This window comes from Melospiza georgiana, chromosome 19 (assembly GCF_028018845.1).
Source record: "Melospiza georgiana isolate bMelGeo1 chromosome 19, bMelGeo1.pri, whole genome shotgun sequence".
Lineage (NCBI taxonomy): Eukaryota > Metazoa > Chordata > Aves > Passeriformes > Passerellidae > Melospiza > Melospiza georgiana.
In genome coordinates, this window is record NC_080448.1 from 2,211,561 (window position 1) to 2,238,560 (window position 27,000).

The 27,000-nt window shown below is 48.1% G+C and overlaps 1 protein-coding gene across 1 annotated transcript; it reads right to left on the reverse strand.

Annotated features, from left to right (window-relative positions):
• Positions 1-674: 674 nt before the first annotated feature.
• FKBP6 (FKBP prolyl isomerase family member 6 (inactive)) lies at positions 675-20,481 on the reverse strand. The gene is made up of 8 exons (XM_058037853.1): positions 20,253-20,481; positions 18,815-18,904; positions 18,034-18,236; positions 16,774-16,893; positions 15,588-15,782; positions 15,190-15,299; positions 11,842-11,929; positions 675-762 (listed from the first exon to the last, which is right to left on the reverse strand). Exons 1-7 carry the CDS (start codon positions 20,479-20,481, stop codon positions 11,854-11,856), a joined length of 1,023 nt encoding a protein of 340 aa, XP_057893836.1. The 3' UTR covers positions 675-762; positions 11,842-11,853.
• Between the last annotated feature and the right edge of the window lie 6,519 nt (positions 20,482-27,000).

The following is a 27,000-nucleotide window of genomic DNA, read 5'->3' on the forward strand; positions in this document are numbered from 1 at the left end:
CCACATGAACAGCCCCAGGTCTCCCAGCCTGGCTCCAGAGCAGAGGGACTCCAGCTCTCAGAGCATCTCTGATTCTGCATTTATTCAATCCCAGCCACAGCCCCATGTGAGCACACGGAGTTCTGGAGTTTGCTCCAAAGCTGGTATTATTCAGCAATTTTAGATCTAGCATCAACATTCACAGGAACGTTCAGCCAAAACAAAGAGTACAACAACCAGTCACCCATGAAGGGAGCCAGCTCTACAGACCCCATTCCAAATTCCAGCTCCTTTCAGGCATTAATCACTCTTGCAATCACTTTTATTTGTGCAATACATTGGCACAAGTCCTGCCAGCTTTAATGTTCAGGTTGGTTTATTTCCTCAGAACAAAAATATCAAACATTTTTTTTTAAGAACAACCTGTGTAAATAGAAAACTTCATGGCATCCTCCTCCCCCTTACAAATTTCCTGAAAGCAGCCTGGCATCTATCTGCAAGAGGCAGGACATCAGGAAAGAGTTTTCTTCAAACAGTGTGCATGGGAGAAGAGAAGGAATTTACACAGACCTATTCCTCTCTCCAACAGCACGGGTTTAATTATTCTGGAAACTGCCTCAAAACATAGCAAACAAACCAAACTTCAGGAAAACCAGGTTGTGTATAAACACTGAACCTTCACTTCAGTCTCTTGAAGTAATGCAGTGCTCCTGCCCCTTTTCCCAAAACTTGTATGTGATGCTGAGATCTCCATGTGCCAAAAGGCGGACAGCTGCAACAGTCCTAGGATGACAAAGTATCACAGTCAGTGTTTCCCCAGCATCACCTGCACAGTTTATTGAATGTCAGCTCTCAATGATCCATGGTTACCAGCACACACCTCCAGTGACCCTGAAAGAAACACCTAGAATTCCACAGATTAGCACAAATGGAACAAACACAGGAAAATCCCTTTAAATCCATTCAACTTCCTCATGAAAGACTTGGAGAAAACAGAGTATTAAGTGACAAGAACTAAAAACAATCCAGGCCCCTCAGGCAAAGCCCCAAAGCACTCCTTGGGCCACCTCCCTTCCTATGCAGGGTCATCCATGCTTCCCATCACTTACACTTTTCCTGGTGCTGGGAAACTGAAGCCTGGATACTTACTCTGCCTTTGGGAGAAAGGTGAATCTTGTATGACACAAAGGAATTTCTCCTCAACCCAGATTTCTATTGTTTTTCCCCATATTTCCCCACTCCCAGCCCCTTCCAGTTGCAGGACAGGAACACTGGAAGGCTTGGCCATCTGGGTGCATCCCAGCAATGGATCACGGAGTACCCCCAGCACTTGGGGCAATTGTTTACCTCACCCCATCACCTGCAAGTTGGGTCCTTAACAGTCTTGAAGCCCTGGCAAGGGAAATTACAATTTCCACATCCAGCAAAACCTCTTTATTTCATCTCAGCCTCCACCCATACCTCCCCCTTCTTTAGGGTAACCAGAAGGAAATTCATATCTTGGTGCAGCATCAGCTTGGTCTGGGTAAGAACCAGGACTGTTTTTAAGTGGTGATTCCTCCCTCCTCAGCTCTAAATTTGAAAGGGGAGCCTCTGGTTACTGATCAGGACTTGGCTCAGCTACCTCACCTTCTAATGTCTTCACTGACCTTGTTGCCAAAAGCTCACCTGCTCCTCCAGTGCCTCTCCCAGGTGGGCTTTCCCTCTGCTCCTACAGAAGCAGCACCTTCCTCTCCCTGGTCCTCAGACAGAATCAGCACCTTCCCCTGGGTCTGGTGCCACAGGCCACATCCTGCTCTCCTTGATGTAGCTGCAAGTGGCTCCTCTTAAATACCAACACAGAAAAACTCCTACTGGAAGTATTTCCCCAATTTGTGAGCACAAAAAGACACCAAAATACTGTTGGAACATAAGCCTCATCCCAATCTCATCCACAGGATTACCAGCAGAAGGAAAAACAGAATAAATGAAAACCAAAGAAAATCCTTAGAAACCTTTCCCCAGAACAACCCAGTACCTGTCTCCTACAGCAGCTCTGAGTATCAAAGGATACCACCCAAAAGGTGCATGACCTGCTCACAGCTCAGGAACACCAGGAGCCCAAACCCATTTTTATACTCTTCCAGCATCTGCATGCCACCACAGCTGACCCAGCCAGCTCAGCTGCAGTGGCCATTCCAGCACATGTAAATCAAATTACTGGTAGCAAAATAGGAAAGCCTGTTCCTTAGAGGATATTGAGTTACAGGCTGCTAACCAGGAGGCAAAAAAAAAAAAAAAAAAAAAAAAAAAAAAGAAAAAAAAAAAAGAAAACCAAACCAAGAACTGTGAGGGAAATAGCTTCTTTACATTCTTTACAGACTAAAAGAGGAGAAGATGAAGCATCACATGATGCTCAAAATCCGCACCTCATTCACATCCTTGAAAGGCACCACAGGATCACAGGATAACTGGGGCTTTGAGAAACATCAAGACTCTCCAGCCCACCCCTAATGACTCATCTCCCTCTGATGACCCTGGAGCAGTGGGATCATCAGCCCATGGGCTCAGAGCCACACAGAACCTATGACCAAGGGCCACCCTGCCAGAAAACTGGGCCTGAGTCAGCACAGTGTGCCTCCTACAAGGGTTGTCCCAAATTTAAAGTTAAGGATAATAAAAGCATAAATGAGTTGAGGAATTTTTAATACTGTCAGAAACACAAGAATGAGACTTCCAGTATACCACAAACAGGGAGTTAGTGCACTCACCAAATCCCATGCTACAGCCTCGTTTAATAGGCCCCCTTGTACTGCCAAACCTTCCAAAACTTTGGGGGTACACAAGGTTCCTGACACACAAAGATATCAGTTGTCAGTCCAGGCTGGCAGCACTTTCCAGGAAAAGAGGGAAAGGAAGCCCATAAAGGACACTTCGGCTGATCTTCTCTTTGAAAATGAATTAGAGGGAGAAAAACATAAATGATTTCTCCAGTTCACAGCAGAAAGTTCTTTCAACCAGGAGAAGGAAAGAAAGGCTTCAAGTGGGAAAAAGGAATCCTTATTCTTGGATGTGCTACAGCATTCTCTGTATTGTTCAACTAAAGCACCCTTGCTCCTCCTAAAATACAACTGACCTCCACTCTGCTCCTTGTCAGTCTAATCCCAACCCCACACAGCAGTTCTTCCACATGTTCCCAACAGGAATACTTCAAAGCTGATCACTTGGTGTTCCCACCAGCATTTAGCTGGGGTTTGGGCTGTCTAATTTGGAACGAAGCTTCTTGTACACCAGGAAAAAAAAAGGATCAGACCAAGAGGTTTCTGGTTTCATGGCTGCTATTTGAAGTAATTAGGTCTTTACATGCAGCTAATTAAAAAAAAAATATTCAAACTGAAATCCTAAAGCCATTTCAGGGAATGTTTGATCAGTTTATCTCTTTCATTTCCACCAAATGGCTCCACAATCAGAAGAGAAGTAGAGGGGAATCACAGGACCCTGCAGACAGAGCAGCTGGATAGGGTTCAATACCAGTGCTGCTCCTGCATGGAGGAGAACAGCACACTCCAACCACAGCCCTGCTCCAAGGTTTTTTTCCTTCACTACAGCAGGTTGGCAGCAACTCAGCCATGAAATCCAGCAAGGCACATTCAGATTTCAAAGGTCACACACAAGCCTGTTGGTCTCAGCTATTTTAACTCATCCTTTGGAACTACAAAGCTGATCATCAATTCATAGGGAGTAACACACCAGGTCACGGGTCATTTATAATCATAATTATATCACCTTTACTCTGCATTAAAGCCACAATTAACAGTTAATGCTTAAGTAAGGCTTTACAACTTTAAGCTGCTTTTCTGCATAAAAAACTGCAGGTGCATCTTCCCCAGCTCCCCCTTTTCTGCCTCCATCTCTAGAAAGGCTGCAGGGAGGTACCAAACACAGCAGATAAAGTTCCTGTCAAAACATGAGGAAACTAGAAAACTCAGAATTGTGCACTTAACCATGGTTTCTGCCAGTCCAGCCCTCACTGCCCCCATGCCTTGAGGCAGTAGCTCCCAGAGTGCTGCACTGGGACAGCCCTCAGTGAGAAGAATGCTCTTCAAGGCAAGTATCCAAGAAATCGGGTTGGTGGTGGCAGTCTGGAAAGCTTTCGCATCTCAGAAAAGCGACCTCAAACGATATTCATAGAAATGCAGCCTCTCCTCATAGGGGAAACAGAACATCTCCTCTTCAGGGCTTCTGTTCAGATCTAAATGGGATTCACAACTGAGAACGGAGAAGAAAGGAAGGGAAGTTGTGACTCAGTAGCCAGAAGGATAAAGCACATCCTAACACTGCAGCTCCACATGAGCTTGGCTGGGAAAGCAGATGTTATGTGCACACATCAGCAAAGAGCCAAAACCATGAACAGCAACTGCCTGAGAAGTGCTCTTCACTCAGAGCCTGACCAGTCCCACAGGCACTGACACTTGGGAGAAAAACCACTACAACCAGGAGGGAACAATCTCATGGACTCCACGAGAGGTTCCTAATGCTGCAGTGCTCTAGAGTGCTAAGATGAAATTCCAGCAGCACCAGTGTGCTCTCAGCAGCTGATAACATTATGTGCTGGGCAATCCACCCTGACACCAGGAGAGGAACAGTTATTTACAACACCAGCCTGTCCTGATTTATCTGGGCATGAGACATTGCCATCCTAGGGAGCTTTCTCTGAGCAGGTGACATGCCTCAGGGAGAAAATTCCCTAATTAGGGACCGTTGATATGCTCTCTGTGGAAGTGGCTCTGCAGTCAGCCATGCCCTCCTCTTTTCTCTGTAAGTGCTCTCAAGTTATGTCCAGCTGTGAGGGCTTCAAGCAGCCACTCCAATGGTAGAGGTGGCTGTGGATATAGTCCCAGAGCATGGCAGCACACAAGCACAGACACCCACCCTTCCCACATCCAAAGTCAGAGTCCTATCACAGATGCCCAAATCCACAGAAGAAAGTGGAAGGAACAGATACGCTGCTCCTCTTTTCTAAAGTCAAGCCACATAAACATCAACTGCCATCTCAAGATCTGCACTTACACACATTTTTTCCTCTGGACTTTTTTTCCAAGTCAATTTACAAAGATTCTCAGCTCTGCAAAAGATCCACAGTGAGTTCCAAGAGCTGCATGTATGTTAGAGAGACACTCTGTGGCAGGAGGAATTCTCCAGAGATCTGTAACAAGTCCTGACTCCAAAAGCCCTGAATGCTGATGACATGCACTACCATCCCGAACCTAAAGTGATGGAAGGAAGAGCTGTGAAGTCTGCTTAAATCTGGGATAAGACAAGAATACATAAAGCAAAAAGGAAGAACATAAAGCAGAGCTCTTTCCCAAGCATACCTTTAAAAAAAAAAACAAACAAAAAACAAACCCTTAAAACAGCACCCAGCCAAAGCAACAAAAGTTCTTGTTCAGAGAGCAAGAGGTCCCATAAGAGGAACGATTACGGGAAGGTGAAAGAAGTGATGAACTCGTCAGCACACACTTGTGACTCAGGAAGGACTTCACCCAGCAAGTGGGGGCTGAAACTGATCCTCAGAGCAGCTCCCAGTCCTTCAAGTGCTCAGATAACCCCTACGACAATAAATGTTCAGCATTCTATGGAATCAACAGCCCCTGATAAAGCAGGGTGGGCTGCACAAGAGGCACATTAAGGTCATGTCTATCCTTACTGGAACTCTTGAGCTCTGCAAACCAACTCTCAATAATGCCAAGACACTCCCTGCATCTGAGGCAAAAAGACCTTCCAAAAGCTCATTCCCTAAATATGGAGCCCTTGGGGGGACTTCCTGGTGCTCAAGCCAAAACCATCACCTGCTTGCAAAGTGCTCTGCCACTGTGTCAGACACACCTGCTAGTGCCCAGATGCTGTTCCAGCAGGGATGCAGCCCCCAATTCCATCAGCTGCTCTGTGCTGCTGATGATGAAAAAGACACTCCAATATGGAGCAGCTGAGGGAGCTGGGCAGGGGCTCAGCCTGGAGAAAAGGAGGCTCAGGGGGGCCCTTCTGGCTCAACACAGCAGCCTGAAAGGAGGGGGCAGCCAGGTGGGGGTTGGGCTCTGCCCCTAAGGAACAAGGGACAGAACAAGAGGGAAGAACCTCAAGCTGCGCCAGCGGAGGTTTAGTTTGGATATTCTTGAAATTGTTTTCACAAGATGGCTGGTCAGGCACTGATCAAACTGCCCAGGCCAGTAGAGTGTCCACCCCTGAAGGGGTTTAAGAGATGTGTGGATGTGACACTTGGGGACATGGGTTAGTGGTGGCCTTGGCAGTGCTGGGGGAACAGGTGGACTCTGTGATCTTAGAGGGCTTTTCCAACCTTAACAACTCTGTGATTCAGTGACTCCATGCACAAGTGAACAAGGGTGAACAAGGCTTAGAAGCTCACAAGCAGATTAGTGTTTCTCAAAACCACAACGAACACTTATGAGGGCCCTCAGCACTCATCAATCACATTAACCTCAGCTGCTCCTGTATCATCACAGCTACTGCAATGCCCAATTAGAGCATTTAAAACTCTGCTCAAGTTTGTTGGTGTTTTACTGCTCACTAAAGCACAGAGCTGGCAGGTCTCAGGACTCAGACTAGCACCAACACCCTCTCATAACCAGGAGAGCACTTCCCCTGGAGGGCATCAGGACATCTCTTCTGTTAGTTCAAAGGAAAAGTCTGGAGCCTCTAAAGCAGCAGGACTGGTGCTCAAGCAGAGCAAGTCGAGGAGAGAAAGGAGGCCTGAAAAATTATAAGTCAGAGAAAAACCGAGGATAATCATGTGCCTCCTAGCTGCAGGAAGTGAGGGATAGTGACCCTGAGTGCTCTGCAAAGCTAAAACTTCATAAAGAAATTCCCATCTTACACATAGCCAAGTCTGTTTAAACTCTACCTGCATGATAAACCAGCTGTTTTCATGGGAATGGAAAGAGCCCAGCAGCTTTTTCATGTTCTACTGATTTGTAACACCACAATATTTTATATTAGAGCTGCTGGCAAAGGCTCTGAGAAGTAAAACCTCACACAGGGACATCCCCTGGGATCTCAGCCTGGTCTTCCCAGGACTAGTGCCAGGTGACTTTTAACAGGCAGGAGCTGGAGGAGAACAGAATCACAGAAGGTTGGATAAACCCTCTAAGATCATGTCCAACCATCAATCCAGCACCACCAGGTTCACCACTAAACCGTGTCCTGAAGTTCCAGATCCACACATTTTTTGAACACTTACAGGAAAGGTGACTCCACTACTGCTCTGGGCAGTCTATTCCAATGCTTTACAACCCTTTCCATGAAATTTCCCCAAATATCCAATCTAAATCTGGTACAACTTGAGGCTGTTTCCCCATGTCCTGTCACTTACCACCTGAGAGCAGAGCCCAACCCCACCTGGCCCCAATCTCCTGCCAGCAAAGTTTCCTTTCAGCACTGTAGCCAGGAATCTGCTCCTACCTCACCTGGGAGCCTTGTGTTTGAGCACAAAAGGAAATTACAGGCTTTAGGCACTTCCTAAATCAGAGAGAACAGCAGAGGGCCCATCTTTGGATAAGGCTGGGGACCAATACTTCACCACAGCCTTGAAGGACAGGCACAGTGGGACACTGGGATATTTTCACAGGTCTCTGTCCTTTCCATTTCACATCATCTTGTGGCTTCTAAGTCCTGGCCAGTGCTCCCAGTCTCGGCAAAGCCAGCCCAAGTGCATCCAGACCCACGCCCAGTGCATCCCCTACAGGGTCCCTAAAACCAGGCGCCACAGTAATTTCTTCAGTTTCCAGAAGACATCAGAGCCCAAGATCCTTCCAGAGAGGTATCACAGGTACTACTGCAGGCAGGAACTGCAGAAATCCTCAGAAAAAAAGTGCAAGATGCTAGAAGAGGAGAGAGCTGGAAGGAAAACAGAACTCAACAACCTCATTAAAGCCTTTCTTCTTCCTTTGCTTAACAAGGAGAATGCTTAATTAAGTCTTCTTCCTTCAAGCCTTCCCCCTCACCTGGCAAGGCTCAGCAGAAAGCAGAGACTTAACAATTTCCTCTGCAGCACAGGACACCTCAGTGGGACAGGAATTTGCATATTCTAAAGGAGCAGTGAATCGCTGGCTCTCTGTTGTTCAGCCGCAGTGGGGAGGGACAAAATCAGCAGGAGGTACATTTCAGCTCTGCTCAGGAATAAGAGAGCAGGAGGGAAAGGAATAAACAGCAACTTGCTCCAAGTCTGGAGCTTTCCCAAGGCAGGAGTTTGATTGTGTTATACACAGACTTCTCAGTTTATTTGCAAGTCTCCTGCAGCTTAGTAGGTCAGTTCAACTGGCAACTGCTGCTGATTTTAAGCCCAATTATAGCCACTTCTACCTGGTGACAAAGCCTCAGTTCTGCAGCCAATTCTCACCCATTAATGCCTCCAGAATTGATAGAACTTGCTATTCATGGTAATCACCAGTTTGACCTCAAAGTTACTGTTTCCTGTCATAATTTCAGTCTTGTTTGTTTTCACTGGAACATCTCCCTGAGTATTCCCAACTCCTGGGACCACTTTTCCTGTGTAGGGAGCTGAGATACATACAAGCTTTCAACTCTGGCTCACCTATAACCAAAAATAAGAGCACAGAGACTCATCCTCCTGGGACAGAACTATCACCAAGGACCCTCTACTAGAATCGAGACATTCTTAGGGAAGTTGTCCCCAGTCCTCATGATTTAGTTCTCTTATGAGAGAGAGTCCACAGCAACACAACAATGGGAAAGTTCTTTTTTTTTTCTTTTTTTCTTTTTTTCTGATAGGTCTTTCAATCAAAACATAACAAAAAGCTCCAAAAAGCCAGAGGCCTCAGCCCACCATTCTGCAGTTTAGGGAACACCAAGGAGGACTTCAAGCTCTGCACATCTCAGGAAACTGGGCTCTACATACCTGCATCACAAAGTGAACGGAGACAGGTAAATAAACCAAACCCTCAGAGGGGCCAGCTTGAGACCCAAGAGATTTAGAAGGAAGTGCAGCAGGATGGATTTAAAAAGGAGTTTGTGCCTTTGTTTCCCTCTGAGTACTTCCCAATTCCCCCAAGAAGCACCACAAGCAGCCTTGCATTTTGCCAAAGGGAGATCTATTCTGACCCAAAATTCCATTGAAAAGGTAGGAAACGTGTTCTGAGCAAGATGCTTGTGGCAATTGGAAGAACTGGGCTCTACAGCTGCCAGGGGATACAGAAATCATGGAATAGTCTGGGTTGGAAAGGACCTTAAAACCCATTGGTTTCACTCCCTGCCATGGACAGAGGCATTTTCCACTAGACCAGGGTACTCAGAGCCACATCCAGCCTGGCCTTGAACACTTCCAGAGATGGCACAGCTCCAGTTTGTCTGAGCAACCTGTGCCAGGCTCTCACCAACCTCACAGGAAAGAATTTCCTCCCTATTTCAAATTTGAATCTTCCCTCTTGAAGTCCTTAAAGCTTAAAGTCATTTTCTTCTGTCCTATCATTACAAAATCTGTTGCAAAAATATCAGGCAGAAGGAAGATGCTCAGGTGCATCAAACTGGGTTTGAGTGTAATTATACAAAACAGCCCTGGATTATTTAGTACAGAGAAATGAACTTTGTTCCTGGAACACAGCAGGGTTCAGCAAAGGCACAGCAGTCTCAGCTTGGAAAGAGCTGTGAAGCAAGGGACGGATGCAGCAATGCTCAGGAGGAAGAGCTACTACAACTGAGCCATTCAGGAGCTGGACCACGGGTCAGCTCAGTGCTCCACAAGCACCTGTCAGCTGGTACACAGGGAGGTTTTCTATAACTTTTGTGATTCCACTGGTCCATTAACCATGGACTGCAGACAGCATTCCCAGCCCATCTCCTCACTCAGTGTCTAAGAGAATGGATTAAGCTGCCCTGCCAAACTGCCCCAGTACAGCCTGTACTCTAAACTTAACTGGTACAAAGCTGTTGGAAAACACTAAAGAATGTTCTGCCTCAATTCTGACCAATTCCCAGTGTCTTTGATAGGGAGGAGGAGCTCCTGCTGGAACTGCTTTACTCCTCTCTGAATGTATAATGATGTTTTAAAGCAGCAGCACAACCTTCAGCTTGCACATGGCCCTGCAGGAACTTCTTTTCCCATGAATGAACAGTAGATTTTTGTTTGGGTCTCAGTGACTTATGTTCATCTGGGAGACTTAGTTTCCTTTTAATACTGCAACAAAAATCAACTTCAAGGAAGCCTGGAAATATTTTTGACTGACAGCTACCCATCAGCTGTGTAAGGTGGGAGAACTCCACACACAGAAGTCAGTGGATAAATTGGCTGATAAGCAGTTCAGCCCAGCACTTAAGCTTGCCTACAGGAGAGAATTTTCACCCTTTTACTCTGCACTTCTCAGTCTCCTCTAACCAAAATCACTGGTTTTACTTACACCAGATGTGTGGAAATCAGCATCTTCACAAGATGCTTTGTGGGAAACGAGAAGCCACACAACCCTCCTGGGGAAGACCTGTCTGGTGCCCCAGCAGATCACCACAATCATCCTGACCCCCACCACAAACCAGGCCCAGGTGATCCCAGACCCCCACAAGAGCTTCCCAGGTCAGACACCACCAGGGATGAGACCCAAGATAGATCCTATATGCTTCCAAACCGCAACTTCCTGAAACGCAGCAAGTGGAAAATCAGGGCCTTTTGCCAACTCTAGAGCCACAGGCTTTCTGCACAAGACCCCATCAGTCTTACATCCCCTTTCAGAACTCCTCTCCTGGGGGCAGGCACCTGCTAACACACTTACTAAAGTCTCATCCCTAACCCAGGGCAGGATGACTTGTGCTCTGAGATCACATGTCCAGCTGGGACCAGAGCAAGGAACAGGGGAAGAGTAAAGGCAAGGAGATGTCCAGATGATGTCCAAAGAGATAAGGAATCATGTCCAGTCAGGAGGAGGTTGTGTTCCTTTAGGAAGGAGCATTCAATCCAACCTCTTCCTCAAACACTGCCTTAGCTTCCTCACAAGCACAAAGAGACAACCTTAAAACACCAGAGCTGTTGGAAAGGCTGCCAATATTCATTTTCTGCTAGCGAAGAGGTACTGTCTGTATTGCAGGAGAGACAACAGCAGCAAACTGATGGCCCTGAGCTGGGGCTGGTTCATGACAGAAGGATTTTGTCATTTTCCAGAATTCTCTCCCTAGGGTTTCCCCCAAAGCAAGAGACCAGAAAAGATTTCTGCTCCTGCTTGCACCTCCCCTTGAAGATTTCAAGGAAAAAAAGATGGATCAAGGAGCCTTTTTGCATTTATAAACCTGTTAATTTTTCTAGAAGATTTAAGGCTTTAAAGAGTCCAAAACATTTACTTGAAGTTTTCTATCCAAACAGACCTCTTTTAATACTTAAAAAAAAAAAAAAAAAAAACAGAAATAAAATATTTAGATTTTTCTGAAGTAAGGCATTCTGACAGCTCCAGACAGAAGTGCTGGAGAGGAGGAGGAAATCCAATTTTTAAGTTTGACAGGAACTTTTCTTTTTTTTTCCTTTTCTTTTGACTGGCAGAGAAACAAGACTACAGATCTATTTCAGCCCCTGGCTCTGAACAGAAATAGCTGGGATGAGCAGCACAGGAAACAACAAACCAAACTTACTCAACTGCCGCCAGTTCCAGGTCCCTGTCCCACACATGCTTTGCCTCACAAGAAAGATTCTTCAAGGTGATGATGTAGCAGTATTCCACCCCACCATCCTGCCCTTCCTCTCCACACACTCCCACCACTTTCCATTTTGCCTCCAAAAGCCTATCCCGCAGAAGAGAAGCAAGTTCCCCACCTGAGAACACTACAGGCATGACATGTTTTGGGAGAGTTCAGCCCTTTTCAAAACCTGGTTACCTTGATTTCTTCTCAGCCATAAGAATTGAGAGGGTCAAACATCTGGCGGCACATTTCTTTCTCCACTTTCATATACTCCTTGTAGTATCTGCAAAGTAGAGCACAGGATGGCGTCAGGGGCTGGAGACTGTCTGTGCCACCCTCAGTGTCACAACCTGAAAATAATGTTATTTTCTGGATATAAATAAATTAACATAATGGAAAATTGTGCCAGCAGCACAGACACAGCTCCTTCAAGCCTTTCTTTCTGCAATGTCAAGGAAAGAGAGCTGGAAATTTGATGTCTCACCCCCAGACCTTGGATCTCTGCTCGGGACTAATTAGATCATTTGCCTCCTGTGAGACAGGTGCTCTCTACACTAGTCCTGGAAACAAGGGACAGTGCAGAGGAACCCCACCTGTGTGCTGTGGGATACTTTTGTGAGTCCTTATGCAAGTTCTTTTAGCACCCAGGAGACACTGTCCGACTACCATACAGCAGGATATCTACATTGGATATATGATCTGGGCAGAGGATGGGAAGGACACAGTGGGGATTTGTGTCTGGACTAAGTGGATGACAAGCAGATGTATCTTCCTCTGCTCTCTCTTCCTTGCCAGTGTGACAGGATGGCAAAAGCTTTGCAGCCTGCTCCATTTGAACTTTTCCAAGCACAGCATCCTCTGCTCTCTGTGCTCTCACCTCACTGGTAAGGAATCCCTGAGCTGCAGGCTGACTCAGTTTGGGAACACTGTTCCAGGGATCAGTGGCTGCCCACGAGTTCGGCTTTCCTGCATCTACTGCCATATAAGGCCAAAAGCAAAGGGTTTTGTGCAACACACTAGAACCAGCCTGAGGGAGAGGCTGGCTCAGGTTCTCTCAGCCCCAGCCCTCGGCACCCTTGGGGCCCGGAACCTCAGAGGGTACAAAATCCCAGCACAACAAATCTCTCCTGGTAAGTCTCATACAGAAGTTGCTGACCAATGATGCCCACCTGCAGCTGGCACATTCCCACACCTATGACAGCAGGAAATCCAAGAGCCCTTGTTTGGAGGAACAGATTAATACCAGATATTGGAAGAACCTAAATTCATTCTGGTTTTGATGCAATGCAAGCCTTCCAATAGAATTCCTAGATTCAGCAGCAGAATTTGCACCAAATCCACCACAGCTGGTACCAGACACATTCTACATACCTCTCATCCTGGATTCTGCCTGTTGTCCTCCAGGGGATTTTGCCAAGAATCTGTTTCAGCCAGTAAACAGATGCATTCCAAAGCTTTGTTTTAGACAGCAAAAGGGAGCTTGCTGATTACCACACAACATTGCTTTTAACAAAGTACAAACGTACTCAGTAAGGAAGTGAAAATCCACTAAGAACAAGATTTTGATTCATATTCCATTTCTGAAGCATTTGTCAGATCACACTACAAGTTCTCAGGCAAGGGCAGGCTGGCAACTTTACATATCTAGTCAGAGGTAAGGACTCATTAACAACACCCAGTAGCATTTGCTTCATCTGCTTCACACTAATTCCACTCTTTGTCACAGGCAAAAGACTTCTCCTGCAGTGCTGCCTCCAGCATCAGAAACATATACGCCTGCTGGAGCAAGTCCAGAGGAGGCCATGGAGATGCTCCAAAGGCTGGAGCCCCTCTGCTCTGAAGACAGGCTGGAAGAGCAAAGGTGTTTACATGGAAAGAACTCAGAATCCCTTCCTTTGCCTAAAGGGGCTCCAGAAGAGCTGGAGATGGACTTTGGACAAGGACAACAGGGAATGACTTCCTGCTGCCAGAGGGCAAGGGTAGATGGGATACTGGGAAGAAATTCTTCCCTGTGAGAGTGGGGAGGCCCTGGCACAGGTTGCACAGAAAAGCTGTGGCTGCCCCATCCCTGAAGTGCTAAAGGCCAGGTTGGACAGGGCTTAGAGCACGCTGGTATGGTGAAAAGAGTCTTTGCCCATGCCAGTGGAATGAGTTTTAGGACCCCTTCCAACCCAAAGCATTGCATGGTTAAAAGCAAAAAGTACACCAGTTTCAACAGGCAGCAAAGCAGGAACTCCAGGACAAGAGTTTAAGGTGCGCTCAATTCTGACACACGCACACTCACTGAACGTGCTGCTCTCTACAGAGCTGGAGCTGACAAAGGCAGAAATGTCTTGTTGCTTTCCAGTCACACCACCTAAACACCATTAGCAAAATTTCCCTTTTATCTACCAAAATATTTCAAACAAATCTAAGTGAATACATGAGGCTACTAGAATCAGACCTTCTAGCATTATACATATACCAGCCTCCAAGAGCAGTCAGCCAGATCTAGTTTAGAACTCCCCAGTCTCAGTGGACAATTTGGTAGCTCCATACCCAGTGGGAGATCAGGGTGAATACAAGAGATTAATTTAAAATTTCCAGACCAGCAGCTAATACTACCTTCAAGCTCTTTGTTCTTTGGAAGTAACAAAACAAATTTGCAGACTCAGTGTTATGACAGACTATTTAAAGACAACATGAATACACAGGACAGAACAGCCCTCCACCAACATATTCCCTGGCAAATGGCACTCAGCCAGACTGGCTTTTCCAGCAGCACCAACCACTCTTTTTAGGTGTTACTGCTGCCTTTCTGCAAGTGCCTGGCACTGGCATACAGAAGAGGGTTCATATTCAAGGGCTACTTTATGAGCTCCAGAGCTGAGGACAGCATCGCTCCTGCCTCAGTACACAGTGCCAGGAGGACAGCATACACTTTTGGGAAAAATCTAATGCTTCTGGCAGTTTCAAAGGAAGAGCATCATGAGGGCATAGACAAGCATTAGTCATGTTTTGGTGGGGTGGGGGCATGACTAAAAGCTGGCAGGATAGTCCTGAACTCAGCCTATGGGGAAAGGGAGAGTTCATCTTCAGGGCTGTTCATTTATTATCTCCAAGATGGCAAGAAATTCACTTTCAATGAATATGAGTATTGTGCATTGAAGCACATGCAGCTTGCTGAAAATAACCAACACATCTTAAAGGGAATGAAAACCATATTTATTGAGAACATTACCAGCTGGATCATCAGTCAACTGTATTTCACTGGATTTGAGGTATTTTAGTAGCCCCCACATCCCTGTTCTCACCCTGATCTGCTTACAAGTCAGGACACATACACCAAAGAAATACATGGAAAGGGTGGATGCTTTGAGCTCCTCACTTGCAGCTTCTGGGCCTGAAAAATGTTTCAAGCTGTTTTCTCCACATGCGTTTTCCCAAGTCACTTATTAACCCAATAGTTTGGGGTTTTTTTGAATATTTCAAATATTTTGGAATGGGTATTACAGCCTGTCCAAACACTCTCTCTTCCCCAGGTATAGAAAGGAGGGCTCTCACCTTGCTAACTTCTTCAGCTCATTGTTGATATCACGGTTGAAGGGTTGGATGCACTGAGCTCTGGCCAGGTAATCCCGGGATTTGCTGTACTCCCTCATGTAGAGACAAGCCTATCATGGAAAGAAGTTAGATGCATCACAAGATAAATACAGACCTGCTGCCCTTCTTCAGGCCTCGTGCCAAAACAAACTTTCCTGCAACAGAGAAAAGTAATTCAGGAACACTCCATGAAAAGCTCCATGTGACACATTTCCAGAGAGCCAGACTTTCCAAAAGGGCAGATGCAGACAAACCACCCTGACTACTGCAGCAGCCCAGAATTCAGAGATTCCCTTCAGCTCATTCTGGGCTCCCTCTACAGCCAGGCCAGGATGTTCCATGATGATTCGTTTGCCCACCTGGCCACACCTGAAGAGCGCTTTGGCATTTCCTTGGTCCATCTCCAAGGCCAACTCCCCGTATTTCAGAGCTCGGTCAGCACGTTCCAGTTTCAGGTAAGTGAGTGAGAGATTCAGGAACAGCAGCAGTTTGGAAGCGTTGATCTGGCTCTGCTCTGCCTTACCGGAAGAGCTGCGACCCAGGATGGAGAGTGCCTGAGCAGAGAGGGAAAATCAGCCAGTGCACAACAAATCCATCATGGAAAGTGAGAAATCCATCTCACCCAACAGCTACACCCATATTTCTGGTCGCCTATTTAGAGTTTTGATACTAAAATTTAGTATCAAAACTCTAAATACAGGGCATGGCATTCTCAGCATGACTAGCCATGCTGACCATATGACCACAGGCTTAGAAACTTACCATGGAAAGCAGAAGAATAAAATAAAAAGAACCCAGAACTCAGATTTAATATGGATATCTTACAGGATAAATATGGATATCTTATTGGGAAGAAGGCAAGTCAAATTACTTTAGTTTCAAAAATCCAAGTAAAAGCAACTTTGAATCATCTCTACCTCTGAAAAAGTAGCAGATGCCTTCCAGTTTGAGAATAACTGAGCATTTACCCTGCCAGGAGAGGGAGCTAAAGAGGCTCAGACTAGGAAAAAGGATTAGGGGGGATCACCTTCTCACTCTCTACAATTCCTGGACAAGAAGGTGCAGCCAGATAGGGGTCAAGCTCTGCCCCCAGGTAGCTGGACAAGACAAACAGCCTCAAGCTGAAGCACAGGAGGTTCAGGTTGGATACTGGGGAAAATTTCTCACTGAAAGTGTTGTGCAGCCCTTGCACAGAGGCTATTCAGGGCAGGGGTGGAATCCTCATCCCCAGAGGGACTTCACAGCGCTGTGGATGCGGCACTTGTGGACATGGATTAGTGGTGGCCTTGGCAGCTCTGGGAACAGTTGGACTTGGTGGTCTCAGAGAGCTTTTCCAGCCAAAATGATTCTGTGACTATTCCTTAATTTACCACTGCTGCTCACACAAAACCAGGTGTGCAAGCCCTGTTCTGAAGTAACAAACTATGCCTGGAAAAATACCATAAAGTTATTTGATCTCTAGCCTGTACCTGTTGTGGTGAGCTAAAATAATCCCTTCTTCCAAAGCTTTCCCAAAGCACACCCCACATTTTCCTGGTGCCGTACCCTCTTGTATCTGTCCTTGGCAATCTTGAAGCACTGCTTATAGAAGAAGTAGTTGCCAAACTCTCTTTCTGTGGCTGCCACTTTCAACACCTTTTCCAGAGGAAGTCTATCCCGCTGTTCCTGTGTGAAGAAATATCTGAATTTCAGCTCAAACTAAAGAAAACAGGCAGAGAACTCAGACAGGACAGTCCTGAACAGATCCTTCCTATTCACAGAGCAGAAGCCAGGTCCTTACCAAGGCCAGGCCACCACCATATGGTATCTCCCCAGCCAGGCTGAAACATTACAGTGTTCTTGTGCTGATTATTCACTAAAGATGTCAGGAAGCTCCTCAGGCCTAAAGGGAGACTGAAAAAAAAGCAGGAATGTGTTCTTAAAACCTGCCCAACTCCTTCAGCACACAGCTGAGTTAACACAAATGCTGACACTGGCACAAAGCTGCTCGAAACATTCCATTGCTCTAATTGCTCTCAGGCCAGCTCTGGGACAGCCTGACACTCCCAAAGACACCAAACAGCAAAACAAAAATCCCAATAATCATTTAAAAAAAGATAAAAATGGAGGGACAGGTTTTCTTCTGGGTCTGCAAGTTGGAACCAGCTCATAGAGAGGGGTCAGTCAGACAAAATGGGTAGGCAAGGAGGGAGAACAACAAGACTGGTTTGCTCACAGGGCTTTGGGGGAAAATTTACCTGTGCAGGGGCTGGAGGAGCTCCCCCATTAGCTTCTGCCTCCACTCACTGACCCACAACCACAGCCCAAAGCCCTTGACATGGAAAGGCAAATTAACAATAGCAGAGTAACTCACCAGGAAGGAAAGAGGGAGCACTTGGGAGAGGAGCCAAGAGGCAGAGACAAAGGGTGGGGGCTGGTGGGGCACTAGGACACTGCAGACTGAAGAGCACTGTAACAGTCAGCTCCTTACTGTTCCTTGAAGAAATTCCTGGAAGCTGCTGCCCTCTAGTGCAACCATGAGGTTTCTGGTAAAACTAAAAATAAACGGGAGCCATTCCAGCACAGAGGAGCAAACAAAGGCAGATCCCGCCTTCTCCCTCTGCACGGGAGGGCAAACAGAGAGAGACATGGAGGGACACAAAAGGCAGGCATGTGGATCAGAGCAGAGCTGGGAGCCCAGGGACCAGATACTTGCACCAGCATCCACGTGAACACGTGTAACACACAAGCCACAGCCACTGTGAGACAGGACAATGGTGGTTCACCCTCCAGATTTCGGTCTCAAGCCTTATTAAAAGAACTCACGCAAGTCAACTCAAAGAAGGTGTCGCACTCCTCTGAGTCTATGAAGTCCAACACCTCCACCTTGAAGAGGACCGTGGTGTTTGGGGGGATGGAGGGAGGACAGCCCCGCTGGCCATAGGCGTATTCCGGAGTGAGGACGAAGAGCGCAGCCTCTCCTTTGGTCATGGACAGCAGCCCGATCTCCAGCCCCCACAGGGTGATGTCTGTCACAACGAGGGGTGGGACACGTGAGCTTCACCAACACCAACACCCTCACACACCAAACAATGACTTCTCCTTAAGCTTGATGGAAAAAAAATCCCTGGGAGCTCCTGTCTCAGCAACTACAACAGCCAGTTGCTGCAGAAAGGATTATCAGGGGTACTGCTGCTGTGGGACTGAGCAGGTGGCATTGCAAATCCAGAGTGGGATGAATTGGAAGGGGCTTCAGAGATGATCCAGTCCAAGCCCTGCCACAGTCAGGAACACCTCTCCCTAGACCAGCATGCTAAAAGGCCTGTCCAGCCTGGAAAACATCATCTCCTCTCAAGAGACTTAAAACTACCTGAGAGCAGGTGGGAAACACCTCCCTGCCATTCCCAGGCAGAGGGTGAGCAGGTCCAGATTCCATCTCCCACGTGAACCAGGAGGATTTTGGACTCCATAAACAAGTGTTAAAGGTTTCAAACAACCCAAAGACACCAAACAGCATTTAAACTGAAATGCTTTAATACAACCCCAGGGCCCAAAATGCCTTAATACAATCCCAAGCCCCAGGACAAAGTTTGTGGCTCAAACCTACCTTTTCCAAGTTTCATCAGCCTCGGATACTTGCTGTTCCCATTTGAACAGAAGAGCTTATTCCAATTTCCTAGGTACCCAGAGTACCTCACTGTACAGTCCAAAGCGAGGAGTAGGTAGAAAGGAAAAGCAAGAGGTTGATTTCATATCCCATAACAGCAACATCAGGAGCACACTAAGAGTTGTAACCACCCAGTTATCCTGCTTCTCCTTTTCCGTTCTGCTATAGGACAGCAGAGGCAGCAAAACCCCTTCTGTTTTACACCAAAAACCTGGTCACATCCAAGCAGTCAACTGCTGTGTGTTTTAGCATCATTCCCAGACAAAGCAGCTGCTTCACAGTCCTGATCTATTTAAGAGATGTGATTTCGCATTTTTAAGAACTGGAAACTTCAGCCGAGCAAATTAAAATGCCCCAATTATATGCAGAAATATTTAAAAGTAATTCCCTAACCAAAGCTGGAGCTCTGGAAAGAGGAACAAGAGGAAAAATGTACCACTACCCCAAGCTCTGCATCTGTAACTACAGTTCTGCCTCAGAAAATACACTGTAATGGGCTCTCTTGACACAGCACCAGGGCCCTGCACTTCAGGAACTGCTTCCAACTTCAAACTTCTCTGTGAGCACAGGTGGGCCCTAGAAATCCTTCATTCCTCAAGGTCAAGATGCCTTTTCATTTAGTGTGTCAGCCACAAGAAGTTAAACACGGTATCCCAAGTGTTAAAACACTGATAAGGAGAGGAGACAGTCTCTGAAACAGAGACACGGCACACTACAATATCAGCATTTTTAAGTCCTTGTTGTGGTTTTTGCCAGCCACCAGCATGTCAACATTACAGCCTTGGGGGATTTTCCCCCACAGGCTCTGCTCTGTTTCCCTCAGCACCCGCTTCAGGTCCAGCCGCACAGACCAAACTTCACATGGAGACACAGGTGACAGAGATGAGCACCAGATCCTCACTCCAGCCCACACTTCCACGGATTTTCATGTTCTTAGTCCTGCTGAACTTAGGCTAAAGGAAACAATTCCTATTTAAAAGCTGCTCAGGAGATGGTTACTGGTGCCTGAACTACCAGTGAATTCAGGCTCAATGTTACTGCAGAGCACCCTGAACCTCCCCAGGCAGCCAGGCCGAGCACAGACAGCCTCACTCCAGGACACCAGCCCTGGAGAGACTGCAAGAATCGTGGAATGGTCTGGGTTGGAAAGGACCTTGAAGATCATCCAGTCCAACCTCCTACCCATGAGCAGGGACACCTTCACGTAGAGCAGGTAGCTTCAGCATGGCCTTTAACATTTGCAGGAATGGGGCAACCTCGGCTTCCTTGGGCAACCTATGCCAGAGAGTTGGGACATCCCTAACACGGGTGCCCGGCCCTGCCCACGGGACCTCTCAGGGCCCACAGGAGGCTCCGGAGGCCCCAGACCCGGCTCTACCTGCCACGGAGGCGGATGGGGGCACAGGCTGCCCGGTGCCGGGGCGCAGCTGCTCCTTGCGCACCCCTCCATCGCCGGTCAGGTCCTGCAGGGGTTGGAGAGACTCTGAGGCCAGAGATAAAGAGGGTGTCGAGGCCGGGGTCGGTGCTGGGGTCGGCGCCAGAGCCCACACCGGGTCCGGGTCTCGCCCCCCGGCCCCGAGCCCCTCCCGGCCGGCACCGCCCGCCATCATGGCCGCGGCGCCGCCAGTCAATCACGCTCCGAGCAGCGGCCCCGGCCCAACGCGCGCCTTTAGAGCCACGCGGGAACGGACACGCGCCTGCGCAGCACCAACGGAAGGCGGGACGGCACGGAGCGCCGCGGTGCACGCTGGGGGATGTAGTCCGCGGTCTGCACTGCCCTCCGCATTTCGTTAGAACAAAAACCCCAAACCAACCCAAAACTCAAAACCCAAAACCGACTCCCACAAAAACAGCCGATCAAAAAACCTAACCAAACAACTATACGAAAAAAAACCAAAAACCCCCAAAACCCAAACCACAACCCAATCAAACAAAAATCCAAACCAAAGGGAAAACAAAACGAAAACCACCCCCACCACCACCCACCCACCCACCCACCCACACAACCAACCAACCAACCAACCAACCAACCAACCAACCAACCAACCAATCAAAACCAAAAACCAAAACAAAACAAAAACAAACCACCCCTAAAGCCCAAAACAAACCAAACAAAAACAAACCAAAACAACAAACAAACCAAAAACCACCACAGGCAAAAAATCCAACGGCTTTGTTGGTAAGTTTGGCCTTCTTCAGGCACTTGAAATGGTATAAATGCAAAACTAATGAGAATGCAAAATAGTTGCAGAAATAAGCGCACATTCTTGAGAATTTTTGAGATCACTACAAAAGAACATAAACCCAAGTTTTTTATTCACAGAAGGTGGGAGGGAGGGAGGTGCCCACAGCCTGTCCCCAGTCCCCCTTTGGAGAGAAGGTGCTTCATCCTCTGCTTTGCTGCATCTCAAAGACCTTCAGTGCAAGGGTGGCTGACAGCCCCAGGGTGATTCTTCCACCACCACATTCCCGAAGTTGGACATTCCTCAAGAAGAAGCCAGGACCATCCCCAGCTCCCCAGGAGATGCTAAGAGGGAAGCCAGGGGATGGGATCATTATGGGATTTGTATGAGGGATGCTCATAAGCCAAACACATTGATAAACCCAGAGTTATTATATGAGAAACAATATTTTTTCACAATCAGACAAAACAATTCCTTGTGCCTTGCCCCACACAGTTAGAGCACTGTTTGGTTTTCCAAAAGCATGACAGGTTTTCACTACATCATGAAAAAAACCCACAGGTTTAACAAAAAAAAAAAAAAAAAAAAAAAAAAAAAAAAAAAAAAAAATTGTAATTAATAGCAATGTTAACCTAGTGCTTGGCTATTGTGAGAGGCAAAGCTGTATTTCGTGTCAGGTACAAACAGGCGACGTGTGTATTTGTGAATGCGAAATGTGTGGACCCCGACAATGGGAGAGCTGTGAATTCTAATAATAACTGAGGAAAATAAAGCATGGAAAAAGGCCTTTGAACCTATCTTTTGTTTGCAATTAACCCCGGTTGATTTAGGAGCATTGGAATTAAGGTGTTAAAGATGCTGCTTTTTGCTTGCATTTAATCCATAAAAAAAGCTCTGCAATAAGAACCTTTTGAAGTATAATTTTAGAATATTACTTGTATCCTTGAAACTATAGCTTTGGAATATATATAAAGCAAATATGCCTTATTGAAGCGGAGAAAAACAGCTTGAGAAAGGAAGATGAACATCACCTCAAGGGTTTATGGTTTCGACCAAAGGGAAGCTGGACATCACTGTTACGAGATTTAGAGACTCTGCAATTAAAAGGTGGGCACACATCTGGGGAGCTGGATCCCCCCAGATGGGATTCGTCTTTCTTCTTTCGGAAACTGGACCACCACCATCTGGGGATACTCCTTTGAGAGACATCCTGAGAAATTAAAATCACAATAGTGTACAGAATTGTGATGTAATAATTTGGAATAAGAATTGCTGATGAGTAAAAGATTGGAAATAGAAACTGCTGAAAAAAACTGATGAGTACCCCTATAAATACCTGTAAGCCTCAACTATCAGTGTGCAGTTGGAGGGAAAACTTCCCCCTCTGTACCCAGCGCTGTATTGCTCATACTTTACCATATTAAATAATAAATTGATTGCTGCTTGAATATTGGCCTAGTCAAGCTTCTTATTCATAACACTATCATTTGGGTCTCTGGGAGGTGTTTCTCTGTGAGCACCTGAGGCTGGTCCCTCTGCTTGTGCTCCTGGGATATCTCGTGGACACCTGAGCTTCCCTGGGTTCAACCACAGCAATGGTGACACCAGCCCCACTCAGGCCACAGCCTCCCCTTTCCCTGGGGAAGCAATCAAGTTCCTCACTTCAAGTTCATTTCCTTCAGTTTCAAGGCCACATGTTTGACTTGCCCGGGAGTCTGGCAGTTCTGTCCCAACTGCAAACAGCAGGAAAGGCAGTGCTGTGAGGCTTACAGCTTGGAAACACACTGCCTTATGCTCCCTGGGCTGATGGGAGAGGCTGGGATTTCAGCTCACATCTTTTGGGGCAGAGCATGGAACATGGAGACAAGTTTCAAGGGGGTGAGCTGTGCCTCAGCTTCCCAAATCCAGCCCCCTGTCTCCAAGACAAATGTGCTTTTCATGTTTTCCTTCTGCTTCTTAGATGTATCACTTGAGTGATGCCAGTCTTTCTGAGGATGTCCATGGGCTGAGATAACCCCAAAGAGAGCTGTGGGAATTCATACTGGGTCAAGACTGGGATTTTTCAGCGGAAAATCTCTCCTGGCTGTGTCTGAGCCCTAGCACACAGGCAGGACCCCACTGCAGTCTGACATCCCTGCCCAGGCCAAGGTGGGCACAGCTTAGGGGTGACTGCTGACACCTTGGGCAGACCCAGGACACATGGCCAGGTGTGGGCCAGGTGTAGCCACAAAATCATTATGGGTTAAAATCACCATCTGAGACTTTGTTTGGAGTTTTAAGGATGGGTTTGCAACTGTCTGTGCTGCTGATATTGTTCTTAGAACAGGACTGATCTCCCACCAGTGTTTCCCAGCCCAGATCTGTGTGGGAAGGTGGCAGGATGGCTGAGAGGATGAGCATTGACAAGCTGGAGGAGCAGCTGCTCTGTCCCCTCTGCCTGGGGGTGTTCAAGGAGCCCCTGATGCTGCAGTGTGGGCACTTGTCCTGTCAGCCCAGCGTGCTGTCCCTGCCCAGGCTGCTGGAGGGGCAGCTCCTGTGCCCCGTGTGCTGCCAGGTGCATGCAGTCCCCTGACACCCAGCACTGTGCTGGCCCGTGAGGGCAGAGCCCACCTCAGAGTCTTGCCCAATGTACCCCACAGATGCACAGGCATAGAATCATGGTATGCTTTGGCTTTGTCCTGGTTTAGGACAAATTAGGGGAAATCTCCAAAAGGGAGCCCCCCAAAACAAAACAAACCTCCAACCACCCCTCCGCCAACACCGGGTTCGGGAAGGAATTTCTCGGAGGAGCAAAGTGGAAAACAAAACCTATTTATTTACAAGTAACAAAAGAACACTCCCCAACACAAGAAAAGGAAAGAAACAGACTGTGTATGGTGAGGGCGCCAGGCTTCTCTTGCAAGCTGCAGGTGTCCTGGACGTCTCAGGTCAGGTCCGGAGCCGGTCCAGTATCTTCAGGGGAGGGTAAGAAAGAGGGAACAAAAGAAAAGAAAAAAAACAGCGCAAAAAGCAGAAAGCAAGCAAGCAAAGCGGCTAGCCAAGCCAAGCAGCAAAAAGCCAGAAGCCAAAAAGGCCTGGTCAAACACTCCCCCCCTCTCTTCCCCGCCCCGCCGCAGCAAGACGGCCGAAGGGGGGGGGGGGGGGGAAGAGAGAAAAGGCACAGCTGCCAGACACAACACACGATATTGGGATAAAGGCTGTCAACCCACGACAGGCTTGAAAGGGACCTTAAAGATAATGTCATTCCACCCCCTTTCATGGGCAGGGACATCTTTCCCTGTCCCAGGCTGCTTCAAGTTCCAGTCAACCTGGCCTTGGGCACTGCCAGGGATGGGCCAGCCCCAGCTTCTTTGGGCACCCTGTGCCAGGGCCTTTTCACCCTCACAGGGAAAAATCTCTTCCATTTATCTAACCTAAATTTCCTCTTTTTCAATTTGAATGCATTTCCTTCTGATCTATCTGTAGGGAAAAGGGGGTCTGGGATCAAGAAGTGGCTCAATATGAGGTATACATCTTGTTCTCTTTATTGCTAATTGGCATGCTCTTATATACCATTGCCAGCTATTCACATGGCTTAAGCTTACATATTATTGGTTACAAGTGGCTGTTCAGGTGCCCTAACCAGTACTATGATTGGTACAGGCCAGCTCTTCATGCTCCTGCTTATTTCTGCAATATTTCTGCCTTGCGGTTTACAGATATCCTGCTGGCACATCCTGCTATCATGGTGCAACCAGCCAACTTCCTCTTATCTCGTAGTCCAAGGGCAATTCAAGGACTCTCTGCTAGCTTCAGGCCTGGGTTATGCACCCCCTGCAGAAGCCTGTGTCCTTTCTCCTGCAGCCAAGCCTCTACATCTATCCAGTTCCTGATGAAAAGCTCAGTTCCTGAGCTTCCTCGTAGCCCCCTTCAGATACTGAAACTTTCTCTTTTCCAGACTGAACAGCCCCAGCTCTCTCAGCTTATCTCAGTTAAGGCTGTGGCAGAGTTGTCCTCCTGTGGAAACCGTGGTGCTGCACAACAAACTCCATCAGTACAGGAGAGTCCTTTAGAGGAAAGGGCATACAATGTCAGCCTTAACCTCAGCATCCCCATCCCCAGTCTACCACACTGAAACACAGCTTACCTGCCAGGATGTCCCCACAGGAAAACTCTGTATGCCTGAAGAGGGTGAGCAGTGAGTGTTCAGGGTCTTTGTGGCTCATCCTTCCAAGAGAGTTTGAGGTGGATGGGTTGGTTGCTGGCTGACACAGGGACCCTCTCTGAGAGAACAGCACGGCCAGAGCCGAGCAGGCAGCCGTGGCGAGAGGCTGCTGGAGAGGGAAATGGGAGTACAAAAAGCAGCTGAAGACCTTTGTGCAGGCAGCAGGTCAGCCCTGGTCTTTCCAGCTGCCCAGGGCTGTGAGCTGGCATGGGGGACTGTGTGCCCAGTCTGCTAGGGAGGGACACTGCCCAGGACCAAGGGGAGCAAGGAATCTGAGGGGCTCAGCCACTCTGCACACAGCCCAGCAGTGGCTCCTGCAAACTGCAAACGGTCACCAGGGACCCACTCCTTGGGCCTGTCACCAAAATGCACAACCAGCCTATGCCAGTCAGAAGTCAGGGAATAAAACACCACCACCAAGGTAAATGTTTGCTCCTGCATTCCTGCCAAACTGAGGCTCCTGAATGTGCCTTTCCACAGGTTCAAGTATTGTAGAATTATGGAATATCCTGAGTTGGAAGGGACCTACAGGGATCATCAAGTCCAGCTCCTGGCCCTGCACAGGCACCCCAATAATGTCACCTTCAGCCCGAGAGCGCTGAACAGTGCTGCTGGAGCTCTGGCAGCCCCGGGGCTATGAGCATTCCCTGAGGAGTTGTTCAGTGCCCCAGCACCCTCTGGAGGAAGAACCTTTTTCTGATATCAAACTAAACCTTCCCTGACAGTGACAGAGCTCGAGCCATTCCCCCAGATCCTGTCACTAGAATGAGATTCTTACACCTTTTGATTGTTCAGGTACAAGATGATTGATCCCCAGCACCCACTGCTAACCCTTCAGACCCTGCAAAGCAGCTCTCGCCTGTTCCCGGATCCAGGTGTCCCTGGAGCTGGTCGTGCTGGATGGAGTGACTGATCCATCCCACCAGATGGCTCGGGGACAGTTTCAAAGCCATGTCCAGGTTGCTGGGACACTGCCTTATGGCTGTTCTGGGGCATCCTTTACCCTCCATATACAGCTTTGAGCTTCCCTGTCTTCCCTGTCTGAGCAGATCTGTCTTTCTCAGAGCAGATCCCTATCCTGGAGCAGACCCCTCTTTCCAGGGCTGGGCATTCTTTGCTCTGTTTGAGTGCAGCATGAGCACCACCAAAGTCTGCAGCAAATCCCCACCAACCCATCACCCACAGGCTACCACAGGGTCTAACAATCAGTAGTAATGTCAGTGTGCTTCCACACGCAGGGACCGGATGGGGTGTCCAGGGCTGGTGACCAAGGTCACTGGGGTGGTAGAGGTGGCTGGCATGGCCGGGGTAACCAGGATGGTCAGGGTGATTGGTTGGTCAGGGTGGGATCACCAGGATGAACAGGGAGGGTGACGGGGGTCACTGGTGTCACTGGGCTGGCCAAAGTCACCGATGATGGGGTGGCCGGGATGATGGGGGTGACCGGGGTCATCGGCTGGCCGGGGCGACCAGAGTGGCCGAGGTCATTGTGATGATGGGGTGGTCGGGGGGGCCAGGGTGGACAAGGTGGCTGGGATCACCGGGGTGACCGGGGTCACTGCGATGATGGCGAGGCCGGGGTGGGCCGGGGTGGGCCGGGCCCTTCCGCCCGCGCTGCCCGCCGAGCAGCGCCCGCACGGTGCCCGCCCCGCCCCGCCCCGCGCCCCCTGCCCGCCCCGCCCCGCGCACCGAGCCCGGAGCGGGGCCGCGCTCGCCCCCTGCGGCCCGGAGGCCCCGGC